Here is a 15186-nt window from a genome sequence, read left to right on the forward strand (position 1 = left end):
CATGGACGAAAAATTGTATCCATACATACATACACACACACATCAATTTTTTCTGAGGTATGCCAAAATGTTCAGAAACCTTCAAAACGTGAAGGAATATATAATGGACGATTACTATTACTACCCTACGGGAAGTTTATAATTCAGTAGAACGATTTATAAGATAAATACACACACACTTTGAACAAAATTTTAGAAACTTTTTTTGAAAGAGGCTTGAAATTTTTAAGGAAAAAATGCAAAATCATAGATTTGTTATATTCGACACGTTATTCGCTACAATAATATCAGAAAAAAATTCACATGGGCAATGGTAACTTTATTAGATAATTTAGTTAAAAATGTATCACCTAAACTTGATGCATCAAAGAAAAATATTGACAAAATTTCTAGAAAAACACTATTTTTTGTCACGCATATGTGACTGATAGGATCTTATATTAAAACTTTTTTCTCCTTCTACTAAATTGCGTTAGGCGCATATGTCTGACACCACTTATGTACAACTTTTCAGTGTCAGACACATATGAAAACTATCAGTGTGGATGCCAAATTTGGAAATCTTGAAAAAATACTATAAATAATATATCAAATATTCATTCGCGTTGCACAAACTTTTCAAGTCATGCCTGGTGACAAAATACTTTATTTATTTATTATATATAAAAATTGATTAAAAATGAGTAAATCTGCACATATTTATTCATCATCAGCATCGGCTTCTCCTACTGTTGCCGACGATTTGAACCGCGGTTCTATATGGTTAAATCACAGCTCACTTTCTCCAGCGCGTTCAGAAGACGTTCCGTCGCGGACAAGGTAACATTGGATGTGAAATTAATAATTAACTTGGCAAAATTGTAGCTAAAAACTAAATATATTGATTTAATAAGTCCAAAATCGTGTATATTTGTTTTTAAACCAACCCCCCCGCGCGATATTTCGGTTAATAAAAATCGGCAACTCACAGTTGCCAAAAAGTGCTCATGTGTTAATAAAATAGTGCCTTAAAGTTTTGCTATTGGATTTTTATTCTGGACCAGTTAAAATATTTAACAATCTATCGAACAGAGCAGAAATAAAATAAAGTGATGATTTTTTCTCCAGTGTTTTAGATTTGTTTCTAATAAGTGCAGTTTTTTTCAAGTGGGAACGCGGAAGAAACGCTTTTTAGAGAAAACATGTGTTTCGCTACCGTTAAATTTTGGTGAGTGCGTTTTTATAAATAGCGATTTGGTCTGATGAAATTTTTAATTGTTCTGAATCGTAATATTTGGATAAAGAACTGAATCTATATTGTTTTATAAGGAATGTGTGTACAAGGTGTCCCGGAACTCAACATCAAGCCGAAATAGGGTGATGATACTGATCAAAAACATCATGAAAAGAATTAGAAAAAATGTTTATTTTATGTTTAAAAATTGTGAGCTTTTAAGTGCAACATACAACGTTGGTAAATTGCAACCATTTTTCGGTTATTGCTGTTAATTTTTGTAAATTTTGTTTATTTAAAAACTTTGGATCCGTAATCGTAAATAACATTTCTAGGACCACAGTCAAAATAAAGATACAATTGCTCTAATTTTCAAGAATTAAGTTCTATGAATTCAAAATTTTCAAAAATTGGTCGAATTTGAGAAGCTGTTTTAAAAAAAAACAGGATTTTAAAATGATAGAATACTTGATAATTTTATTATAGAAATATTTTAGTAAAAAATAAAAATCTGACGTTGAGTTCTGGGACATCCAGTGTATATATGTATATATATATATATATATATATTTATATACGTATGTATTCAATATATATTCAATCTTTATTATATTTAAAAATTTTAAATCAGTTATTTTATTTAAACAAAAATTATGATTCTGTTGTATTTTGTTTTATTTGCTAATTTGTCAAATTTGTTGTAGATAATTGCTAAAAAAGTTCATATTATTTTTATCGAAAATTTTTAACGCATATTTCAAAAATATGTGATTGTTTCAATTCTTTTTATTGCAATGAATTTAACAAAAATCTTATCAACATATTTTACTATATATACAAAAAAGATAAATTTCAATTTATTAATTGATTTTAGTGCGATATCGAAATTATAACTCCACGAAATCCAGGAAATTCATAGAAATGTAAACAAAATTTGTTTCTCTAGATTTTATTGACTGCCAAATGGCATTTTTTTTTTAAATTCTTTCATTTGATCTCTGAAATCGATAGCCAAATCTCTGCCAGTCCAAAAATTTAACTAATTCTTCATTATACCAATACAAGTGTTTTCTGAATCATTCAAATCGGATGCTCCGTTCTTATTTTTTCAAGAAAATTTATGTAATAAATATTTTTTGTCTAAATATTTTCTTTTGGGCCAATTTCCTTCACAAATAAAAATACGACTATAAAATTTTTGTTTCGATTCTAGTTTTTTATTTCGATAATTGGTCTGGAAAATAATTCTTTTTCACTTATTACTAATATTATTATTATGCAAATCTGTCAACAAAGCTCGAATGCTTTTAAGTACAAATTTTGCAACTGACTCTAAAAACTTTTAAAATTCTCATTTAATTGTACAATTAATTACGCTCATAATAATAATTTTACAATTTGATTGTTTTAAGTTAGTAAACAGCAAATAATGGAATATGAATATGGAAATATAAAGAATTCTTCATAATAATTGTGTATAAAATGTAAGATAATCTTATAAATTTAAAAAGCAAGTTTTCGATAACCTCTAAAAAATTGATACTTATGTAATTTCCTCAAACAGCATCTGACGTGGGTGTTCTACAAAACCAGTTAAAATAATTTTATTAACCACCATTTACTCTATCAATATTTTAAACAACTACATAACATCATTTGCTATTAAATCAAAATCCACAATCGCATAACAATTAATTATCAATTAGCAAAATAAAAGTTACAATCACTGTGTATTTTTTTCATAAAACGCGTGGTAAACGCTTTCGATTTCTGAGAAATGAACATTCTATCTTTACTTCAAATGACGTGTTAAATGATATTATATTATAAGTCTGAAAAAAAAATTAATCATAGACTCTAATAGTAGACAATCGAGTTAACGATTCTTCTCATAATAAAATAATGAGGAAGGTTAGATATCTGCATAATAAAATCGTGTTTTGTGTAGGAAAATGAATTATTCATGAAGCAAAGTTAGAGAGATGGTAATAATAAGAAGACGAGGAAAAAGATTTTCATATCAAATACATATTAAAACCACTATTTGCAAATTGGATTTAGTTTGTAAAATAGTTGACACAAATATCATATTAAAATTTAATTTCAAAAACACATTTATAAATAATTTACTACTTCTTACGGTATCTAAAACAGCATTTGTTCAAATAGTCCTACTTTATATTCTTACCAGTACTCACAATGATTTGTAATTTATTCATATAGATCATTCAGAAGAGATAATGGATATTTTTATTTCTATAAGACTGATTTTTAAGATCTTCAGTGAATTTTCATATATAAGACATGGAATTATCTTTTACTTTCTCTAGATTATGAGGGCTTATTACTAATATTAAGTTGATACTTTAACTAGATTACTCAGGCTATAATCGTGTAACATTTGATATTAAATTGGTTAGTTAGGAACGATTTAGATATCATAACGGTTTTATATACTGAATAAATGTTATGAAATGATAATCCTTGTAACGGATTTTATTATTTTTCAAGATACATAAATATCAATCACTAATATAACAAATATAATTTCTGTCATAGAATATAATTTTATCATGACTGGACTTGCTATTCAATTTCTATAAAAATTGCCATAAAGAGTGATTATGAGGGTAACGAAAATGCATACTTTAACTTTATTAACTTACCATGGGGCTATAGTAATCGCAAAAAAATCGAAAATGAATTTTTTTATACATCTTTACGTTTCAGAGGTTTCTGAACATGTTAGCATACCTTAGAAAAGATAGATGTGTGGCACTAAATTCACGAAATTCATAGAAATATAAACAAAATTTTTTTCTCTATAATCTAATGATGACATTTGACCGCCAAAGAGCATTTAAAAAAAATATTTCATTTAATCTCCGAAACCGCTAGGCCTGTCTTCTAAAAATTTAACCTGTTCTTCTCAAAAAATCAATTACCATTTTTGGCAATTTTTGCTCCGTATCTTCAAAGCGGCTCGACCTGCCTTTACCAAAAACTAATCAGCACGTCTATGCATTAATACGAATCGAATGTTTTTTTTAATAATTCAAATTGGCTGATCGGTGTTCCCGAAATCGTCGACGAAAATTTGTATCCGCACACACACATACATCCATTTTTTCTAAAGTATGCCAAAATGTTCAGAAGTTTCTGAAACGTAAAGATATGTAAAAATTTTCATTTTCGATTTTTTTGCGATTACTATAACTTAACCTACGGGAAGGTAAAACGTTAAAATTTTTTAGAAAAATTCAAAGTATAAATAATCTTCGAAATATTTAAAAAAAATTAAATTTTCCAAAAAAGTTTTTTTTTTTCAAAAATGTTCACTGAAAAATCTCACTTTTTCAGTGTTTTCAAAAAAAATTTAAATGATTTTTAGAAATTATTATATAATTAATTCATGTCACGGAAAGTTCCAGCAATTTGCATTAAGGCATAATGCCATGCACCATTAGTTTTACTTCTTACTTTAATAATTAATAAAAAATAGCAAAGAATATGCAATTTTTATGCGCAGCAAAGAAGTGCAATAATCTTTTTTTTTATGTATTAATTTAGGCCTTTGACCTGGGGGTCATTTAGCCCTTGAATACAATTTTTACAGAATAATCTTCAATCGCCACTTTTTTCATGGACTGTGGTAACTTTATTATATAATTTAGTTAAAAATGTATCAAGAAAACTTCATGGACAAAAGAAAAAAAATGTTTGCCAAAATTCCTGGAAAACCACTATTTTTTTAAGCCCTACATATATGACTATATTAAATTGCATACCGCCAAATACATATGACTGACACGGCGATTAACCTGATAATAATATATTACAAATGACAGTACATAAAATCGTTCTCTTACAAAGTGCATTATTTAAAATGCATTAAACTGAATAACGGTCACGATATAATATATTTGTCATAAATAAGGCGATTACTTTCCATTTTTTCACTCATATTGAGGTCATTCATATGAATGTTAAATGTTTTGTGTCAATCGATGCATTTTAATAAATGTGAAACATATAAGTAAAAAGTATATTTGAAATAAAATAATTGTATAAATATACACAGTCGGAGGAAAAGGTCTATGAAAAAAATTTCATTTTTTTATAATTTCAAAATATTTTGCTATTTGAAAAATCACTATTTTTACGTAACGATCGAGTTAGTTTTTTTGTAAAAATTAAATGTCGGCTTTCTGTACTATTTTGCAGAGAAATATAGAGTTTATTACAAAAATACTATTTTTTTCAAATGTGAATCAAATCTGGATGTATTTCCTCCTTCTCGGTTTATCCCAAAAAGGTGAAAGACAATTTGCATAATTTACTCTAAAATATTTTCATGATGATTTGTTCAATGAAAAAACTTGTTCGTGATACATATTTGTTACCACACATTTTGAAACAATCATTTCTGAAGAATTTTTATACCGCATACTTTGCATTAATTGTTTCATTGATCTTAGAATATTGCTAAATATGGAAACAACGCGGATTTTGTTAATACATTTAAAAAATATTAATCTAAGATTTTATTGCTAATAAAAAAATCTAGTGAGCTGGTGCTTGCTCAATATTTGTTTTATGATGTAAAATTTAATTCCCAGAGAGTATAAAATAAAATGAAAATAAATGAAATAAACATTTGTACTGAGATTGAAATATATATATATATATATATATATATATATATACCTGTATAATTTATAATCTCGATCTCGAGAGAACTTTCGACACATGACAATGGAAATAAGTTTAGAAAATGGATCAATTTAAATTTATGAGACATTAAGTTCGAAATGTAAATTCAAATGTTTGAGATTAGCCTCAAGCTAAGCCCACGTTGAATTGAGCTTAATATTTTATTTAAATTAACAACTTTCTTCAAATTATTTCTTCTGAAGTATTGACATATATAGCTTTATTTACTTCTACATAAATTTAAAAATAGTGTCACTGGGTAATGGAAGTAATTAACTAAAAATATTTTATAAGTAAATTCTGGAAATTGATCATATATTTTGGTAGATAAAATTATCAAAGCCCACAAATAAACAATTGGTTGAAGTATACATATATATAAATCTAAAGGTACTTGATCTTTTACCGTTTCTAAACATTCTCTTTCGAGAACAATAAAAATATTTTCAGTATCATTTTTTTTATCCGCATTTCACTCTTTGGATTGAAATCACATCACCTCCTATCAATTACACGGTTATTGAATTACTTCAAGAATCAAGAATCATGAAGAGTCAAGAGTCAAAGAATCAGAGGTCGATAAGAAATTAAAACGCAACCAGGAGTTGGCAACCTTTTTGTAAAAGAAAGCGAAAATGATACATTTAGACTTCTTTACAAGCTTTGTCCTATTACTCGTAAACTTGTAAATTTTTGAGTCCTCCACATTCATTAGCCAGCTTTTTTCCAACAAGCCAAAATGGGGTAAAAATTTGATATAAAATTTACCAAACTGAGATTTTGCTAATAGTTAACATTGATGTACTGTCAACACATCTCCATACCTTCAATTATCTAATTATTTTTTCATCACATATGATGAGAATACAGCTTTTTGATTTCTTTGTTTAAAAAAGCTCCAAATAAAAACTATTTATTTACAACAAATGCCCTTTTTACAATCATTGCATAATAATACACCTTAAGCTTACTCTGGCAAAAACTATAATTTGTCTAATGAAAATCTGATTTCATACTGCTCGATACCGAGTTGACCGAGTTCTGGTTCAATCCCAAACTTCGATGTACTTTTTCAACAAGCACGTAAACATGATGAGAACATAACTTTTTAATCACAATACTCAAGAAAGCTTGAAATAAAAACTATTTATGCAAAATAAATGTCCTTTTCATTATCCTTGTTTGATAAGTTTATGAAACATATGATGATAATACGCCAAGCTTAAAATTTAATCTCTATTGTGAAAATTTCATATAATACTGCTAGATACCCAGCTAGCCGAAGTTGAGTTCGATTCCAAGCTATAGGAAATATTTGCCAACGTTTATTACGGCAAAAATATGAAATATTTTTTTAACCTACAAAAGGTTAACTTAATCTGTTTGATTCAAAAATTATTGTTCCGAAAGAATTCAAAGTTGAAGTTCATTTATTCTGAGAGAAAGCATTTTACATGAATGTGCATACATGTAATAATGTATGCACAATCGGATAAATTTCAATGTCAATTTTCAATTGTCGAAAATGAGTTAAATTATTTTGAGTAAACTAGAATAACGCTAACACATAATAATGACAAATAACAAGTAATTATAAAATGCTCAATTTTAATCAGTATACACATCAGTATACAATCAGTCACTATTTTAAAAAATATTTAATTAAAATAAATGCAAGGAAATGCAGCATTCCGAGGCCAATTTAATTTGTATAAAATTTTTTTAATAACGGAAGGATCTGTGTAAAAGTGTGTAGTTAGTGTCAACACAAACGCAATATTAGATTTTCGACATAAATAAGATACATTGTCAAGTACATTTTGATAATTTTCGCAGGTGGAACTAGTATCATTCCGTTTATTAAGGATATTCCTATCAAGTAGAATGAAAACCGACTCTGTGAAACGTCTTGGTCAGTACACGAAATTAAAAGAGTAAAAGCATATCCTATTTTGATCGTCTCAAAAACCAGGGATATGCTGTAGTAATTTCAATCGCCGACAAATAGAATACCAGGAGGAGATTTAAGAAAAAAACAACCAATTGATTTATTATAAATAATTAGGGCTCTCATTGGAGAGTTTCTTAAACAAGCCATCATGTTCACAAACTCAAACAATTTTGAGTTCAAGTAGATCCTAATAGCTAATATAATATTCAAATTCTGATTGCTATTTAGTTGTGAAATAAAATAAAAAAGCGTCTTTGTGGGATACTCGATTTGCGAAGAAGAACTATTGTGTCATAGAAATTAAAAGTGTGATTATTTTGCGCTTTATTTTTAATTTTCTTGCTGTTTTAGGCGCTTGTAGTCCCGTCATTTAAGCTTAAATTAGGTAAGAATCTAGGAATTTGAGATACCCAGCTGTAAATCTGTAAATACTTGTATTAGTTGTCTCAAAACCTACATATGGTATTGACACCCTATCATATGTTGGTTTTGAGACAACTTTTTGATGTCAATATACAAGTATTTACAGACTTACAGCTGGGTATCTCGAATTCCGAGGTAAACTTACAGTAATGACTGGACTATTGATGAGGTTTTGTCCGGTTTCGCCGATATAAGTAAAGTCACAGTTATAGCACAAACCTCTATGAAGTCTCTAGTATGATATCAACAAGGAGTGAATGACACAGAATCTAACTAGTAACTAACTAGTTGCAAACGTTCAATTACATTATTAGCAGTCAATTATTTCAGCGATTCAGCTCATTATTATATTATTATAATGAGATGATAATAATTGTGCAACTAGCGAGGACATGGGGTGCGCCCACGTGTTTAGTACCACCGACTGTAATTTAACATTGAACCTATATAACTAAAACAATATATACATTATATATATATACATTATATATATATATATATATATATATATATATTTATAATTATATTTATATATATTCGATCGAGGTGTAGCCGTCGCCGTCGCCGGGTGCGATGATTTGTTAAGTTGTTAAAATGGCATTGTCGACATTCTTCGGATGATAATTATTGGCATTATTTAAGCATTATATGTAAATCGCCATGCGCTGTATAATTTTTCTATTTAGTTGATTATAAAAGCTCATTATGAAAATGAGATTTGCATCGGTATCACGCTGATCATAGTAATTGATGGTACAATGATTTATGTTTATATATATATATTTACATGTATACCATATATGGCTTGGTTTGACCCGAGGTCATAAGGTGGAAATCTGGGACTGAGGTTTTTCTAAAAGCAATATTTGTCCCGGATTTAGAGCTTTTGTCCCGAATTGTCCCGGTTTTCCAAAAAATTTGGGTCTCAATTGAATTTTCGCTCTTACTTAATGATAAAATTAAATATCTGAAAATGCTATGTACAACTAGTATGCTTATATGAAAAAGGCAGATTAAAATAGACTCTCACATTCATAATTTCGAACTTTTATTTTCAATTTCATGAAAATTAACAAAAATTATGAAAATGAACTACTTGCTGGCTGGAATAAATACTAATTATCTTTAAATAATTAAAGAAAATTGATTACAATTTTATAAGTCTGAAAAAAATATAAGATAAAATATAACATATAATGTAATAATAAAATTCCAATCCAAAAATAAGATAAAATATAATAAAGTTTTTATATAATAATATAAAGTTTATATAATAAATTTTAGTCAGTAATAACGATAAAAAAATCCTCATTTAAAAAGACAGATTTTTATTACAAAATTTGAATAGTATTTGATATTTTAAAATTATTTTTATTTTTATTTTTATTAGACTTTTTAGCGTTACCCCTCCCCCTCCCCGTCCTGGATTACCATAACTAAAAACTACCATCCCGGTTTCGACTTGAAAAAACCTTATTAAATATGGATGCTTTAGAATTTTTTTGCTCCCAAGGGCTCAAATACTTCCAAAATGATAAACAAAAATGTTCTGAAAGTTTCAGCTCTTAATATTAAATTTAATAGAAATAACATGGGTAAAATTCATTTGTTTTTTAGAATTTCATAACTTAGCGACAAGTGAATCAAAATTTTGAGAATAACTTTATATTTGCTTATTTTAAAATTTACAACAAAAATTTGATATATTTTATAAAATAAGTATTCACTTAGGAAGAACTGAAAAACTTTGGTTGGAGTGCGGACTATCTTAAAGTTAATATTAAGAGCTAAAAATTTTAGATAATGTTTTTTTATTAATTGGTGAATATTTGAGTCCCTGGGAGCAAAGAAATTCGAAAATATCCATACTTTACTTTATAGAAATATTTGTAAAGAATTGACAGCAATTCTTAAGTACTTACAGTACCTTGTTTATCATCCAAAAAATTAACTACCCAAATTACCTGTAATTTATTAAAAGCATTTTATAGTAGTCAGAACATTAATAATTTAGCCATCTAAATTTTATCCGACAGCTTTCAATAATTCATTATGGTTATGCATTGTTGAACTTATTTCAGATATGATCTATGGAAGTGATATTTCATTAGGTTACACCAAATAGTATACAGTCGGTTTATTTATTTTTTAATAATGATTGTGTACTTTCTTTCTTTGATAAGAAAGCATGACTGATTTCGTATAAATATATGGAGCATGTGTAAAAATCTTTTGATGAACATTAGAGACGATTTGGTAATTAATATCAGACACTAAAATAGTTTGTCATTAGGATTTGTGTCTAAGTCAATTCGTCCTTTATGAGCCTGGTAAGTAAATCATGATTTCATGAAAGTAATTATGCAACCCATTAAGTAGAACTAATTTCCTTCTTTTGCTAATTGTTTATATAACATCTCTCATTCGTCTTGCTTTCATTGGCACAGAATTCTATGGACAGACTTTACGTGCTCACTTATTATTTTAAATTGGCTTCCGTGATCGATGGTAATTAGCAGTTAAAATCATAGCAGAATTGCATAAAATGCCCTGAAAGTAATATATTCATTACATATATAGATGTTATTTCTAGCAAATAATTTATACGCCTCAACGCGTCCGTAATTTACCATAACATTATGAATAAAGATCGTTTGCATCTTCAAAGATATCGATAAAAAAATGTGTCAATTACTTGGCGAAATAATATTTGATCTCCTCATCTATTTTATCAAGATTTTTGTAATTTATTAATAAAACATATTTTTAGTCGTGAAGCTTTTTTTAAACAAACTGTGCATGTTTATCATTAGTATATGTATATATTTATTCTTGACTAGAAAAACACGTGTAAATCCAGTGATGTTGATATGTTACAAACTGATAATTATACAATGATCATGCAAGACATCAGATAAATATCACATAGATAGCATTCCATACTTATTTTATTGCTGTCACTTAATAACTTGTAATATTTAAAAATATTAATAGAGACTTACTCAACAAGAAATGGAACTACCATTTAAAATAAAATATTTGCTAGGTAAAGGTATTATGTTATAGATTGAGGTATAATGCAGGTTTTACGTGATTTTTTTGTAAAATATTTATGCTAATTTTTTTAGCAATTTTTGCATCTGTGCACAATACGAAAAAGACAAGCCTGGGTGCTGTTCACAAAAAAATATTCAGTAAGTACAATTGTTAACTAATATTTCTCAAAGTTTCAAAATCCAAGTTCAACTTGTATCAAACTATTCAGAATGATTTTAAATGTTAAACTAGTTGTGTATGGCATCGTGCCTTAGGGAAAATTGCTGGAACTTCCCGTGCCCTAACGTATTGTTCGAGGAATATTAAATGTTCTGAAATAGATTATTATAAATACTATAACACGGTCTTATATTTATAAAAATTATATAACAATTACATGAATGAATTACAAAGGTAAAATCTTTTTTTTTTATTAATTTATTATCTTGGAATCTGGTACATCCATCCTTATTGCCATAATTACTTATTTAATTCATTTATTTACACATAAGTGAGCATTAAAACTTTAGCCAGAACTGAAATTGAAATCTGAAGTATTTTCGATATATAAAAAATTTAAAAAAAAAATTCTCTTTCCAAAAGTAATTATTTTGTCAAAACAAGCAGAAAGTTTTTTGAATCATTCAAAAATCAGATGCCTAATTCTCTCAAAATCTGCCATTTTTTGCACAATTAGCTCGGTATTTCCAAAACAGCAGAACCTGCCTTTGCCAAAAACTAAACACCACCATACGAACTGAATATTTTTTGGATCATTCAAATCGAATTCTCCATTCTCTCAAAACATCGATTACTATTTTCTGCACTCTTTGCTCCGTATCTCCGTAGCGGCTGAACCTGTATTTGCCAAAAACTAATCAGCACACCTCCCTATCAGGAATCGAATGTTTTTTGAACCATTCAAATCGATCGCTGATTCGTGCGCCCGAAATCGTAGCTGAAAAATTGTATCCAAACATACATACACACACAGAGACACACACATCCATTTTTTCTGAGGTATGCCAAAATGTTCAGAAACCTTCAAAACGTGAGGATAGCAAAAATTTTCATTTTCATTTTCGATTTTCGGCCCATTACTATAACTACCCTACGGAAAGTTGAAAAATATAAAGTTGAATAAAAAAAATCTGGCAATAATTACTATAACTTAAAGCCATGCGGAACTTATTTTTGCTTTTCATCGGTGTCTCATCCAAAATCAGTTTGCGCTTCTAATAACTCCAAACTCGTACCTAATTATGTGCTCATATATTTTCTTCGTCCCAGAAATTGCAACAATATCATTATGATAAAATCAGGGCCAAGTTCAGCAAAATCGCTCCCTCCAGGCAAAAGTGCTCTCCGGCTACTGACAATGAGAATGAGACACTGAATGAGTCTCTCGGATAAAGGTGAAAGTTCCACTCATTTGACTCGACTCTCATTTCATTTTCACTAAATTGACCAGTTGATCTTGAAAATCACCTACTTGCATAAATCGTCAATGTAATTATTGTAACTGTTTGGATTTTTTTATTGGAAATTATATATAGAAAATGTGTGACTCAGCAGATGGTGATGTACTTTGAGAGTTACTCATTGGTTGATGTAGTAATTATTATATTTATTATATTTGAGGAATTATTATCCTGATGTCCAATCACTGGATTTGCATTCTATTTAGGCAGTCTAAGTACCACCAAGTGGGGCTGAAGTTCCATAATGAAATAGGCGCAGATTATTAAAAAAAGATTTTTTAGCAAGGCATTATACTTCATCCAAATTTTCAAAAACATCAACTATGTTCCATATTGATCCTTAAACTGAACTTTTCAGTTTCACTTCAATTTAAACTCGTTTATTTGAACGCAGTAAATGCAAAAAGATGTGACTTTCACATGACGTCACGATCATCACCGAAAGCAGCTTTATGTTTTATAAATATATAAATTTGTAATATAAAGAAAACGAACAAGTTTTATATATTAACCATATATGTGCGAGATAAAGAGATATTTATTCCTACAGCTCGTTACTCTTACTTTCTGAACTGTCTGAAATATTTTTAAAGAAATAAAAACTTGATACAAAAAATTAGTCACAATTAATTTACAAACATTTGTCTGATATCCTAAATTATTTAATTTTAATATGTTGTCACTAAATTTGACAAAGTTAGCTATTCAAATTTAAATTTCAGTATAAAATAGGTATAAATATACTGAGGTACAATTTTTGATAAGACTACAGAAAAAATCAAAGGTATACGTCTGTATCTTATATTGGGACACTAAATACAAATAAAATAAAATTTCAATGAATAAATTATTAATTCATTGATTTTTTAAAATGATGATTCACCTTTGTTAAAACAAACTATATAAAGTAGTCCTTATAAAATTTGTTTCCCATAATTGTCAAGGCTAAGCGATTTTTTTATATATTTTTTATATTTAATTATGCAATTTTTAATTTCATTGCTGAATGATATGATCATCATTGAAAATGTATTTTATATAATTTTAGGTGTAATGAAATTGTAAATGGTATCCCAAAAAAGTTTTCATTCGGGTAGCCATTTTTCAAAAAAAAGTCTAAGAAGTTTAAAATTTGATAATAAATCTCACGAGGAAAACAAAAAGCAGAATAATGTTTTACACATTATTCTATCTAATTGTCTTTTATAAAATTTGCATTTGGTATACCGAATTTCAAAGCAAGATATCACCTCAAACACTATGTAGAAAATCTTTGAAAAACATCAGTTTGTATGGAAACTAGTATACTTTATGCTCAAATTATTTATGTATTTTGTTTCAATTGCATTTTTTTGAATATACCAAGATCATTTAGATTGTTGGAAACGTTTATAGATTGATTAATTTTAAACAAATTCGCTGAATACATCATTCATATTAAACGAATGGTTTTAGAATTATGGGTAAATATATATTATTATTGCAACATTTTATAAGAATTCAGGGTACAACTTTGCGTCCGCCGTTTTTACAATACGAATTCCTCAAAATAAAGGCGGAAGCAAAGTTGTACCCTTTTAAATGTAATCTAAAATGCAATATTGTTACAGAATATTGTTAATTGTTTAATTTTAAACAAATATGCCAAAGTCTATTGCTAATATTCAATTTAAATTTTAAAAAGAAGAAAAAAGATTTTTCTTTATAATGATAAATGTACGGCGAGATGAGTCAAATAGGAGTTCGAAACGTTTGCTAGATTTATTGGAAAAAAAATTAAACTGACTCAGTCTTGTTTTTTGAATACCTGCCTAAATACTTTGCAGTTTCACTATTATTTATTTATATAAAAGTTAAATTTTACCCAAAATCTTGAATGACCAATCGCAAATGTGCACATTAGTTGCCAAAATTCGTAAAAAGTATAAAGATATAATTAATTAAAATTAATGTGTGTATTATACAATATTATATGTGTGCACAAGATGTTAATGACCTTCAGTCTGTCAACTTTCCCAATTTTTTTATTTCTTAAATGCTTACATTTTTTGTTCATTTATGTGCTGATTCAAGATTGATATCTAAATGAAAGTAAAATTAATGCAAGAGATTATGTGTATAAACTAATCGACTATTTATATAAATATTTTTAATGTTTTCCTTATAAGGCAACAATTAATAGAACAGATAAAAAAAATTAAAATCAGTATCAGAGTTGTAGACATCGCAGTAAATTATTGCGTTTTAATAAACTTAAGTTTGAAATTTTTATAATATTTTTTGTTGAAGCAAATCACGTTCAATATGATACTAATTGTAGGTAAATTTTAAGTTCCATAAAAATCAGACATATATATCATTTTTACCTC

At 27.6% G+C, this 15186-nt stretch overlaps 1 protein-coding gene across 1 annotated transcript in view; it reads left to right on the top strand.

Annotated features, from left to right (window-relative positions):
- Positions 1 to 679: 679 nt before the first annotated feature.
- Positions 680 to 15186, top strand: part of LOC113386623 — a 60872-nt gene continuing 46365 nt past the window's right edge. The window contains 1 exon segment of the mRNA XM_026624391.1: positions 680 to 819. Coding sequence (XP_026480176.1) covers positions 680 to 819 — 140 coding nt within the window.

The sequence above is a fragment of the Ctenocephalides felis genome, unplaced genomic scaffold (genome assembly GCF_003426905.1).
Source record: "Ctenocephalides felis isolate EL2017-DRISC unplaced genomic scaffold, ASM342690v1 CF-g0.4_SCAFFOLD_03571, whole genome shotgun sequence".
Classification (NCBI taxonomy): Eukaryota; Metazoa; Arthropoda; class Insecta; order Siphonaptera; family Pulicidae; genus Ctenocephalides; species Ctenocephalides felis.